At 48.0% G+C, this 12,376-nt stretch overlaps 1 protein-coding gene across 5 annotated transcripts in view; it reads right to left on the bottom strand.

The window, feature by feature from the left end:
• LOC139260284 (scavenger receptor cysteine-rich domain-containing protein DMBT1-like) overlaps positions 1 to 12,376 on the bottom strand; it is a 280,342-nt gene that overhangs the window by 248,372 nt on the left and 19,594 nt on the right. For 3 of the 5 annotated variants that reach the window (XM_070876707.1, XM_070876710.1, XM_070876711.1), the window contains exon 2: positions 10,558 to 10,700. The exons of the other annotated variants lie outside the window; for them this stretch is intronic. In XM_070876707.1, the coding sequence (XP_070732808.1) occupies positions 10,558 to 10,614 (57 nt within the window). In that variant the 5' untranslated portion in view covers positions 10,615 to 10,700. The remainder of the gene's footprint in view (positions 1 to 10,557; positions 10,701 to 12,376) is intronic. 5 annotated transcript variants of the gene reach the window in all.

Here is a 12,376-nt window from a genome sequence, read left to right as displayed (position 1 = left end):
CCATCTATTCCATGACATGGGTGCCCTTTATACTATCTCACTTGGTCCTCAGAATCCAAACATGGTCAGCCATAACACCAGCATCACCAGAAACACCAGCACCACCAACAACACCAACCTTCTCCGCAATCAACTGACACTGCACAGGACAGATGACCACAGCCTGGGAGGCCACAGATGGCTTTACCATGGCAAGATTTACTTCACTTGATGCTGTACACCTTGGCTGCCACATGACGCTCCAGGTTGGCACCACCCTATGCCAGCATCATAAAGCATCCCTGCAATGCCCAAGCCGTTACTTTCACATGCATCACCATTGCGGGGAATACTGTTATGTCTCACCATTCACTGCAACTCACCAAGCCACTTCCAAAGGTGCACACAAATCTGTCCAAGAACACAAAATGTTCAAATAAAGATTTCAATGTTTGACACCACATCAACAGAAACTTTGCATGAACATTAGATAAAACACATAAGTGGCTACCCTCGTGTGGGTTAGTTGGTATGGTAGCACGAGGATGAGGGCGAGTGTGAGGGGTGGCTAGTGAGATGGGGATGTGATAATAGACACAGAAAGAGGGCTGTGTGGAGGTGCAACTTAATTGTTGTGAGTAAGGATGTGCAAGAGTAGGGTAGAGAAGGCAGAATGATGGGGATGTGATGAGAGGCACAGCAGCATGAAGGTAAGTGTAGCTTTGTACTAATGTTTGGTGATCCAATGAGATCATTGAAAGGTTTGCGCCACTGCACCCAGGTCCTCCTGATGACATCACTGCTTGTGCCCTCCTGTGCAATGTGCAACCAGGCAGCGTTGGTCTGCTAGAGAGGTGTCTTCCGCCCATCAGAAGGGAAGAGGACCGCACTGCGTGGTCTGACTCCCTCCATAAGCATGTGGGGGGGGGGGGGAAGTCATGGGAGAGCCTGGATGCAGCCCTGCATCTCTGTGCAGTTATTGGCAGTGTTTGCAGCACTCAATGCTGTAGAACACTGACAGCACAAATGTTAAAATAAAGTTGGCCATGGACCCTTAGAAACATAGAATCATAGAAAATAGGTGCAGGAGCAGGCCATTCAGCCCTTCTAGCCTGCACCGCCATTCAATGAGTTCATGGCTGAACATGAAACTTCAGTACCCCCTTCCTGCTTTCTCGCCATAACCCTTGATCCCCCGAGTAGTAAGGACTTCATCTAACTCCCTTTTGAATATATTTAGTGAATTGGCCTCAACTACTTTCTGTGGTAGAGAATTCCACAGGTTCACCACTCTCTGGGTGAAGAAGTTTCTCCTCATCTCGGTCCTAAATGGCTTACCCCTTATCCTCAGACTGTGACCCCTGGTTCTGGACTTCCCCAACATTGGGAACATTCTTCCTGCATCTAACCTGTCTAAACCCGTCAGAATTTTAAACGTTTCCATGAGGACCCCTCTCATTCTTCTGAACTCCAGTGAATACAAGCCCAGTTGATCCAGTCTTTCTTAACCGCCTGCTGTACCTGCATGCTAACCTTCAATGACTGATGTACCATGACACCCAGGTCTCGTTGCACCTTCCCTTTTCCTAATCTGTCACCATTCAGATAATAGTCTGTCTCTCTGTTTTTACCACCAAAGTGGATAACCTCACATTTATCCACATTATACTTCATCTGCCATGCATTTGCCCACTCACCTAACCTATCCAAGTCACTCTGCAGCCTAATAGCATCCTCCTCGCAGCTCACACTGCCACCCAACTTAGTGTCATCCGCAAATTTGGAGATACTGCATTTAATCCCCTCGTCTAAATCATTAATGTACAATGTAAACAGCTGGGGCCCCAGCACAGAACCTTGCGGCACCCCACTAGTCACTGCCTGCCATTCTGAAAAGTACCCGTTTACTCCTACTCTTTGCTTCCTGTCTGACAACCAGTTCTCAATCCACGTCAGCACACTACCCCCAATCCCATGTGCTTTAACTTTGCACATTAATCTCTTGTGTGGGACCTTGTCGAAAGCCTTTTGAAAGTCCAAATATACCACATCAACTGGTTCTCCTTTGTCCATTTTACTGGAAACATCCTCAAAAAATTCCAGAAGATTTGTCAAGCATGATTTCCCTTTCACAAATCCATGCTGACTTGGACCTATCATGTCACCATTTTCCAGGTACACTGCTATGACATCCTTAATAATTGATTCCATCATTTTACCCACTACTGAGGTCAGGCTGACCGGTCTATAATTCCCTGTTTTCTCTCTCCCTCCTTCAAGGAAACTGGCTGATGACGCGTCATGAAATGGCGTCATCAGATCCACTTCCTCTAATTGGACCGGCAAACGAGCTGGGCGGGGTCAACAAGCCCTACCAAGGGAAAATCATTTGGACAGCGGGATGGAGCCAGCAGTGGGGTGAGGACCTGCCACTGACGTCGCCCGCCACGGAGCCGCCGAGATGAGCAGAATCCCGGCCAAAATGTCTGAATTAATTACCATGAAAACTGGTAAGGTACTGCAGTACCCTTTGCCCCCACGCCTGCACCTGAAATGCTCCTTCATTCACATCCTACTTGCATTCATCCCAGAAATACCTGACCTGAAACATAATTGCTTTTTGCAATGTCCTGTCATTACACCCATTATGGCCTTTTATTGCCTAAGCCCCAAGCTCTGGAACTCCCTGCCTAAACCTCTCCGCTTCTCTATCTCTCCTTCCTCCTTCAAGATGCTCCTTAAAACCTACCTCTTTGATCAAGCTTTTGGTCATCTGCTCTAATTTCTCCTTATGCTGCTCAGTGTCAATTTTTTTGTCTCATAACACTCCTGTGAAGCACCTTGGGATGTTTCACTACGTTAAAGGCACTATATAAATACAAGTTGTTGTTGCTGTTGTTGTTGTATGCTGTTGTTGCCTGCATGTCATAGGAGCAAAGGGCAATTCCCACCTTTTGCTTTCTTTTTGCAAGGAGAAGACAGCCCATAATAGTTGAAAGAGATGTTCAAGACTGCTTAGACTGTCATCCAGCGCATTTCTCTTTGGGTCACTCCCTGTTTGGGCTGTCTGTGATCTGATGCTCGAGGAGTGTGAATAAAGGTGCATGCTGTGAAGTGCTGGTATCGTCAGGGGCTGAGGGAGCCTGTATGTTCTTGCCTCAGTACAATTAGAAGAGGAAAACAGTAAGAAAGATTAGAATGGTCTCCAGAGGAGTGCAGCTCACTTCGATACACCATCAATTCGAGAACACCCTCCACCCAAACCTCAGATCTCTAATCCTGTATGAGGAGTAGGTATTATTAATCCTGGAGAGCATGTGTTGACTGAATGTTCATCATGTCATTGTGCTTCTGTTGTACAGGAGCAGCCAAGAGGGTTTGAGGAGCGGCCCATAAAAGGGCATGACCGTTGGGGAGCAGCGACAGGAGCAGCCAGGAGTTCGAGGAGCTAGCTGGTGCAGGGGCAGGGGCAGAAGGTAAACAAAGAAATAAAAATAAATTGAAGTATGACGTCACAGCCAAGTGGGTAAGTGATTGGCTGGTGGATTGGTGAGTATTTGATCTTTTTCTTATTTTATCAGTTGGAAACCTTTGGCATTGTTGACAAATTAAGTCATTTAAGGGTTAAGTCATGGCAGGAGAGCCCAGACTCGTGTCATGCTCCTCCTGTGCTATGTGGGAAGTCAGGGATGCTACCAGTGTCCCTGACTACTAAGTGTGCAGGAAGTTTGTCCAGCTGCAGCTCCTGACAGACCGCATTGCGGCACTGGAGCTGCGCATGGACTCACTCTGGAGCATCCGCGATGCTGAGGATGTCGTGAATTGCACGTTTAGTGAGTTGGTCACACCGCAGGTAAAGGTTACTCAGGCAGACAGGGAATGGGTGACCATCAGGCAGAGCAGTGGAAGGAAGGTAGTGCAGAGGTCCCCTGCGGACTTCTCCCTACAAAACAGATACACTGTTTTGGATAGTGTTGGGGGAGATGACTCATTAGGGGAAGGCAGCAGCAGCCAAGTTCGTGGCACAATGGGTGGCTCTGCTGCACAGGAGGGCAGAAAAAAGAGTGGGAGAGCTATTGTGGTAGGGGATTCTAATGTAAGGGGAACAGATAGGCATTTCTGCGGCCGCAAACGAGACTCCAGGATAGTATGCTGCCTCCCTGGTGCAAGGATCAAGGATGTCTCGGAGCGGCTGCAGCGCATTCTGGAGGGGGAGGGGGAACAGCCGGCTGTCATGGTGCATATATGTACCAACGATATAGGTAAAAAACGGGATTAGGTCCTACAAGCTGAATTTAGGGAGCTAGGAGTTACATTAAAAAGGACCTCAAAGGTAGTTATCTCAGGACTGCTACCAGTGCCATGTGCTAATCAGAGTAGGAATTGCAGGATAGCTCAGATGAATACATGGCTTGAGGAATGGTGCAAGGGGAACGGATTCAAATTCCTGCGACAATGGAACCAGTTCGGGGGAGGTGGGACCAGTACAAACCGGACGGTCTGCACTTGGGCAGGACCGGATCCTATGTCCTAGGTGGAGTGTTTGCTAGTGCTGTTGGGGAAGGGTTAAATTAATATGGCAGGGGGATGGGAACCTATGCAGGGAGACAGAGGGAAGTAAAAAGGGCGAAGCAAAAGGTAGGAAGAAGAAAAGCAAGAGTGGAGGGCAGAGAAATTAAGGGCAAAAATCAAAAAGGGCCACATTACAACATAATTCTAAAAGGACAGTTAAAAGAAACAAGCCTGAAGGCTCCGAGTCTCAATGCAAGGAGCATTCGCAATAAGGTGGACGAAGTAACTGCGCAGATAGCTGTTAACGGATATGATGTAATTGGGATTACGGAGACATGGCTCCAGGGTAACCAAGGCTGGGAACTCAACATCCAGAGGTATTCAATATTCTGGAAGGATAGACAGGAAGGAAAAGGACGTGGGTAGCGTTAATGTTAAAGAGGTTAACGCAATAGTAAGGAAGGATATTAGCTTGGAAGATGTGGAATCTATATGGGTAGAGCTGTGAAACACTAAAGGGCAGAAAATGTTAGTAGGGGTTGTGTACAGACCATCAAACAGTAGTAGGGAGGTTGGGGATGGCATCAAACAGGAAATAAGGGACGCGTGCAATAAGGATACAGCAATTATCATGGGTGACTTTAACCTACATATTGATTGGGCTAACCAAACTGGTAGCAATACTGTGGAGGAGGATTTCCTGGAGTGTATAAGGGATGGTTTTCAAGACCAATATGTCGAGGAACCAACTAGAGAGCAGGCCATCCTAGACTGGGTCTTGTGTAACGAGAGAGGATTAATTAGCAATCTGGTCGTGCGTGGCCCCTTGGGGAAGACTGACCTATAATACAGTAGAATTCTTCATTAAGATGGAGAGCGACACAGTTAATTCAAAGACTAGGGTCCTGAACTTAAAGAAAGGAAACTTCGATGGTATGAGACGTGATTTGGCTAGGATAGACTGGCGAATGAAACTTGAAGGGTTGATGGTGGATAGGCAATGGCAGACATTTAAAGATCACATGGATGAATTACAACTATTGTACATCCCTGTCTGGCGTAAAAATAAAACAGGAAAGGTGGCTCAACCGTGGCTAACAAGGAAAATTAAGGATAGAGTTAAATCCAAGGAAGAGGCATATTAATTGGCCAGAAAAAGCAGCAAACCTGAGGACTGAGAGAAATTTAGAATTCAGCAGAGGAGGACTAAGGGCTTAATTGGAAGGGGGAAAATAGAGTATGAGAGTAAGCTTGCAGGGAACATAAAAACTGACTGCAAAAGCTTATGTGAAGAGAAAAAGATTAGTGAAGACAAATGTAGGTCCCTTGCAGTCAGAAGCAGGTGAATTCACAATGGGAAACAAGGAAATGGCAGACCAAATGAACAAATATTTTGGTTCTGTCTTCACTCAGGAAGACACGAATAACCTCCCGAAAATACTAGGGGACCGAGGGTCGAGCGGGAAGGAGGAACTGAGGGAAATCCTTATTAGTCAGGAAATGGTGTTAGGGAAATTGAAGGGACTGAAGGCCGATAAATCCTCAGGGCCTGATAGTCTGCATCCCAGAGTACTTAAGGAAGTGGCCCTACAAATAGTAGATGCATTGGTGGTTATTTTCCAAAATTCCATGGACTCTATGAATTGGAGGGTAGCTAATGTAACCGCACATTTTAAAAAAGGAGGGAGAGAAAACATGGAATTATAGACCGGTTAGCTTGAAAATGCTGGGGAAAATGCTGGAATCAATTATTAAAGATGTAATAGCAGCACATTTGGAAAGCAGCGACAGGATCGGTTCAAGTCAGCATGGATTTATGAAAGGGAAATTATGCTTGACAAATCTTCTAGAGTTTTTTGAGGATGTAACTAGTAGAGTGGATAAGGGAGAACCAGTGGATGTGGTGTATTTGGACTTTCAAAAGGCTTTTGACAAGGTCCCACATGAGAAATTAGTGTGCAAAATTAAGGCACATGGTATTGGGGGTAATGTATTGACGTGGATAGAGAACTGGTTGACAGACAGGAAGCAAAGAGTGGGAATAAACGGGTCCTTTTCAGAATGGCAGGCAGTGACTAGTGGGATGCCGCAAGGTTCAGTGTTGGGACCCCAGCTATTTACAATATATATTAATGATTTTGACAAAGCAATTGAATGTAATATCTCCAAGTTTGCAGATGACACTAAGCTGGGTGGCAGTGTGAGCTGTGAGGAGGATGCTAAGAGGCTGCAGAGTGACTTGGACAGGTTACGTGAATGGGCAAATGCACGGCAGATGCAGTATAATGTGGATAAGTGTGAGGTTATCTACTTTGGTGGCAAAAACAGGAAGGCAGATTATCAGCTGAATGGTGACAGATTAGTAAAAGGGGAGGTGCAAAGAGACCTGGGTGTCATGGTACATCAGTCACTGAAGGTACGCATGCAGGTACAGCAGGCAGTAAAGAAAGCAAATGGCATGCTGGCCTTCATAGCTAGAGGATTTGGGTATAGGACCAGGGAGGTCTTACTGCAGTTGTACAGGGCACATCTTGAGTATTGTGTGCAGTTTTGGTCTCCTAATCTGAGCAAGTACATGCTTGCTATTGAGGGAGTGCAGCGAAGGTTCACCAGACTAATTCCTGGGATGGCAGGACTGACATATGAAGAAAGAATGGATCAGCTAGGCTTATACTCACTGGAATTTAGAAGAATGAGAGGGGATCTCATAGAAACATATAAAATTTTGATGGGACTGGACAGGTTAGATGCAGGAAGAATGTTCGCGATGTCGGGGAAGTACGGAACCAGGGGTCACAGTCTAAGGATAAGGGGTAAGCCATATAGGACCGAGATGAGGAGAAACTTTTTCACCCAGAGAGTGGTGAACCTATGGAATTCTCTACCACAGAAAGTTGTTGAGTCCAGTTCGTTGGATATATTCAAAAAGGGAGTTAGATGTGGCCCTTACGGCTAAGGGATCAGAGGGTATGGAGAGAAAGCAGGAGTGGGGTACTGAAGTTGCATGATCAGCCGTGATCATATTGAATGGCGGTGCAGGCTCGAAGGGCCGAATGGCCTGCTCCTGCACCTATTTTCTATGTACCCAGCCTATGGTCAATGAACCATATTATAACCCTCGTGTCACTCCAACTGAAAGTGAAGTGAGCTGCACTCCTCTGGAGATCATTCTAATCTTTCTTACTGTTTTCCTCTTCTAATTGTACTGAGGCAAGAACATACAGGCTCCCTCAGCCCCTGACGATACCAGCACTTCACAGCATGCTCCTTCATTCACTCTATCCTTCTCGAGCATCAGATCACAGTTAGCCCAAACAGTTAGGAAATGACCCAAAGAGAAGCGCGCTGAATGACAGTCTAAGCAGAAATCTGAACAGTTGATGATGGTACATGAGTCGAGAAATATTATTGGCCAGAAGGTGAGAAGACATCACCCCTTGGCTGAAGAACATGGGGATCTGGAGTTTATGGATCCTGGTTTAAAAGAACGATGCTAGCAGAGCCACAAGCATTGGGGCTGCACATTGGTTGAACCTACTTGCAGGATGCGTAGTAGACTGGTGGATGGTTTAACAACACTGCAAGCCACCATAGGAGCAAGTGGCACTTCCAGCGATATCTGTAGCACAGGTGACAAAGGCACCAGGGAGTCTCGTTGCTCATACTGCTGTCATTAAGGCCCGGAATGCCAGACTGGAGAGGGTTGTCTCTTCCGGCTTAGACAGGCCACCAACCACTTTTGATAGCTGCACGTGGCCTGTGCTGGAGCTATGCTGTACCTCCAGCACAGGGCTATACGCAGGGCTGTAGCACGTGGCATAAGTCAGTGATGGCTTCCTTTGTAAAAGGATGCCCCTGGAGGGAGAAGCAGCTCTGCCTGTCTATTTCGGTGTGGTTTGGGCAGGGGAAGACCAGCTCAAAGAACAAGGTGGAGGTTACACCTTCTTCTGGAAAGGCAAACCAGAGGAAAAATGCCACCTCCACGGAGTCGGTTTCACCATCAAGAATGAGTTGGTCGACCGCCTCATAGACTCCCCCTGCGGGATTAGCGAACGTCTCATGACATTCCAACTCACCCTATCCCGGAACCAGTGTGACAGTTATCAGTGCGTACGCCCCAACACTTGACGCAACAGATGATGCCAAAGAGGGATTTTACGCCAGCCTCGAACAATCCCTGTCCCGCATCCCTACAAACTAATCCTCCTCGGCGACTTCAACGCCAGGGTCGGTAAGGACACAGACCTCTGGGGAGGCATGATCGGCAGAGAGGAGGTAGGGAAATCTCTCCAGCGGTACCCTGCTCCTGACAAAATGCCTGGAACACAACCTTGTCATCACCAACACCTTGTTCTGCCAGAGGGACAAGTACAAGGCATCGTGGCAACACGCTCGCTCCAAACACTGGCACCTGCTCGACTACGGTCATCGTTCAAGCCAGGGATCGTAAGGACATGCGCATTACCCGCGCCATGACTGGAGTCGACAGCTACTGGACGGACCACCGCCTAATCTGTCATCAACACCAATATAGCCCCAAAGCGGCAACGGCAGCAGAAGCAGTGCCGCAGAAAAATTAACGCCGGGGCACTCAAAGACCCAGCTAAGAGAGCCCTATGCAGCCAGCACCACTGCTAACCTGGTGACCCTTGATGACCCCGAAAGGCAGAGTGCCCACAGTTCTTGGTCTGCCCTCCGGGCCACCATAACCAGTGCCTGGAAAGAGACGCTCAGTCACTCAACCAAGAAACACCAGGACTGGTTTGATGAGAATGACCAGGCGATCCAAGAGTTAATAAATAGCAAGCGCATGGCATTTCTGAACCTAAAACAACCCAACTCGGGAGCAGCAAAGCAGCTTTACAGACGGCTTAAGGCTGAGGATCAGCAAAAAACCCGCAACCTAAAGAAGGTGGATGGAGAAAGCACAGGAGATTCAGCAGCTGGCCGACAGCCATGATATACGAGGATTCTTCACCGCAGTCAAGGCCACTACAGCCCAAGCACCCACGGCCCCACCCCACTGCTGGCCAAGAACGGGGAGACACTCAACAAGGACACCGAGGCAGTCAGGACCTGCTGGAAGGAGCACTTTGAAGATCTCCTTAATCGAGACCCTGCCTTTGACATGAGTATCTTCGACTCCATCCCGCAGCATGCTACCCACCACCACCTCAGCAATACCCCATCCCTGCATGAGGTAGAAAAGGCCATCCGTCAACTCAAGAACATCAAGGCATCAGGAGTGGATGGAATCCCCGCTGAGGCACGAAAATATGGTGGAGAGGCACTATTAGCATGAATGCATGACCTCATCTCTCTTATCTGGAAGGAGAGCATGTCGGGAGATCTCAGAGATGCAGTAATTGTGACCATCTTTTAAAAAAGTGACAAGTCCAACTGCAGCAACTACAGAGGAATCTCTTTGTTATCAGCCGCTGGGAAAGTCTCTAGAGTCCTCCTCAACCGCCTTCTCCCTGTGATTGAGAAGCTCCTCCCGGAGTCATAGTGCGGATTCCGTCCCCTATGGGGCACAACGGACATGATCTTTACGGCGTGACAACTACAAGAGAAATGCAGGAAACAGCACCAACCCCTTCTTTGACCTTACTCTGTTAACCACAAGGGACTATGGAGCGGCCTCCTCCATTTCGGCTGCCCCCAAAAGTTTGTCGCCATCCTCCGCCTGCTCCATGACGACATGCAAGCCGTGATCCTGATCAATGGATCCACCACAGACCCAATTCACATCCAGACCGGGGTCAAACAGGGCTGTATCATTGTGTCAACCCTCTTCTCGATCTTCCTCACTGCAATGCTCCACCTCACACTCAATAAGCTGGAGTGAAACTAAACTATAGAACCAGTGGGAACCCGTTCAACCTTCATCGCCTCGAGGCCAGATCCAAGACCGTCCCATCCTCTGTCGTCGAGCTACAATATGCGGATGACACTTGCGCCTGCGCACAGAGGCTGAACTCCAATTCATCGTCAACATCTTCACCAAGGCGTACGAAAGCATGGGCCTTACGCTAAACATCTGTAAGACAAAGGTCCTCTACCAACCTGGCCCCAGTCATCAAGATTCACGGCGTGCTCTGGACATCGTAAACCACTTTCCATACCTCGGGAGCCTATTATCAGCAAGGGCAGACAGAGACGACGAGGTTCAACACCGCCTCCAGTGCGCTAGCGCAGTCTTCGGCCGCCTGAGGAAGAGAGTGTTTGAAGATCAGACCCTCAAATCTGCCAACAAGCTTAAGGTCTACAAGGCTGTAATGATACCCGCCCTCCTGTATGGCTCAGAGTCGTGGGCCATAGACAGTAGACACCTCAAATCGCTGGAAAAATACCAATGATGTCTCCGCAAGATTCTGCAAATCCCCTGGGAGGACAGACGCACCAACGTTAGTGTTCTCCATTAGGCCAACATCCCCAGCATCAAAGCACTGACCATACTCGGCCAGCTCCGTTGGGCAGGCCACATTGTTCGCATGCCTGATACAAGACTCCCAAAGCAAGCGCTCTACTTGGAACTCCTACATGGCAAGCGAGCCTCAGGTGGGCAGAGAAAATGTTTCAAGGACACCCTCAAAGCCTCCATGATAAAGTGCAACATCCCCACCGACACCTGGGAGTCCCTGGCCAAATATCGCCCTAAGGGGAGGGTGCTGAGCACCTCGAGTCTTGTCGCCGAGAGCATGCAGAAAACAAGCGTAGGCAGCAGAAGGAGCGTGCGGCAAACCAGACTCCTCACCCACCCTTTCCTTCAATGACTGTCTGTACCACCTGTGACAGAGACTGTAATTCCCATATTGGACTGTTCAGTCACCTGAGAACTCACTTTTGAAGTGAAAGCAAGTCTTCTTCTATTTCAGGGGACTGTCTATGATGATGGTTTCAGCAGGTGTGTGTCTTGTGCCTGCAGGGGGGCCAGACCAGCCTGGGGTTCTTCTCCTTTACTTACAAAAAGGAAAGTTTTGCATTTATATAGCACCTTTCAGGACCACCCGGCGTCTCAAAGCACTTTACAGCCAATTAAGTACTTTTAGAGTGTAGTCACTGTAATGTGGGAAACGCGGGAGCCAATTTGTGCACAGCAAACTCCTATAAACAACATTCTGATAATGACCAGATAATCTGTTTTGTTATGTTGATTGAGGGATAAATATTGGCCAGGAGACCGGGGATAACTCCCATGCTCTTCTTCAAAATAGTGCCATGGGATCTTTTACAACCACCTGAGAGAACATACGGGACCTCGGTTTAACAACTCATCTGAAAGACGGCACCTCCGAAAGTGCAGCATTCCCTCAGCACTATACTGGAGAGTCAGCCTGGATTTATGTGCTCAAATCCCTGGATCGGGTCTTGAACCCACAACCTTCTGACTCAGAGGCAAGTGTGCTACCCATTGTGCCACAGCTGAAACATGAGAATTCCCAACGGGAAACCCTTAGTGCTCGGATTGAAATGGGGGTGGGGCAGCAGAAAAATGGCCGGCCCACACTAAATGGCATGGTCAGATGTAAAAGTAGTTTGGCGACAGCAAAAAACAAAAATGAAAAATTTAGCTGCTGGGTTGTGTAAATTATCTTTTGCACCTAACAAATCTGGACGTGGCTTTTACTCAAATGAACTGACACCAAGGCAGAAAGGATGGAAAATGAGGCATGCAACATTATCTTGTCATTACTGCCTCATTTTAATCCATCTGCTTCTCCCAGTTACTGGAAGTGATGATGGCAGAAAATAGGACGGGTGTTAAAGTGGGTGGAGTAGTAACAGAGCAGAACCGCGCCCATTCTGTGTTCCTCCTCAAGTGAATAACAGTTCATTGGGCCGCCAGCAATGGGAAATCCTGGTGACCTTTTCAAAACTTTCC

Source organism: Pristiophorus japonicus, chromosome 3 (assembly GCF_044704955.1).
Source record: "Pristiophorus japonicus isolate sPriJap1 chromosome 3, sPriJap1.hap1, whole genome shotgun sequence".
NCBI classification, from domain to species: Eukaryota; Metazoa; Chordata; class Chondrichthyes; family Pristiophoridae; genus Pristiophorus; species Pristiophorus japonicus.
The sequence above is the reverse complement of the archived record's forward strand: the minus strand, read 5'-3'. Positions and strand labels throughout refer to the sequence as shown.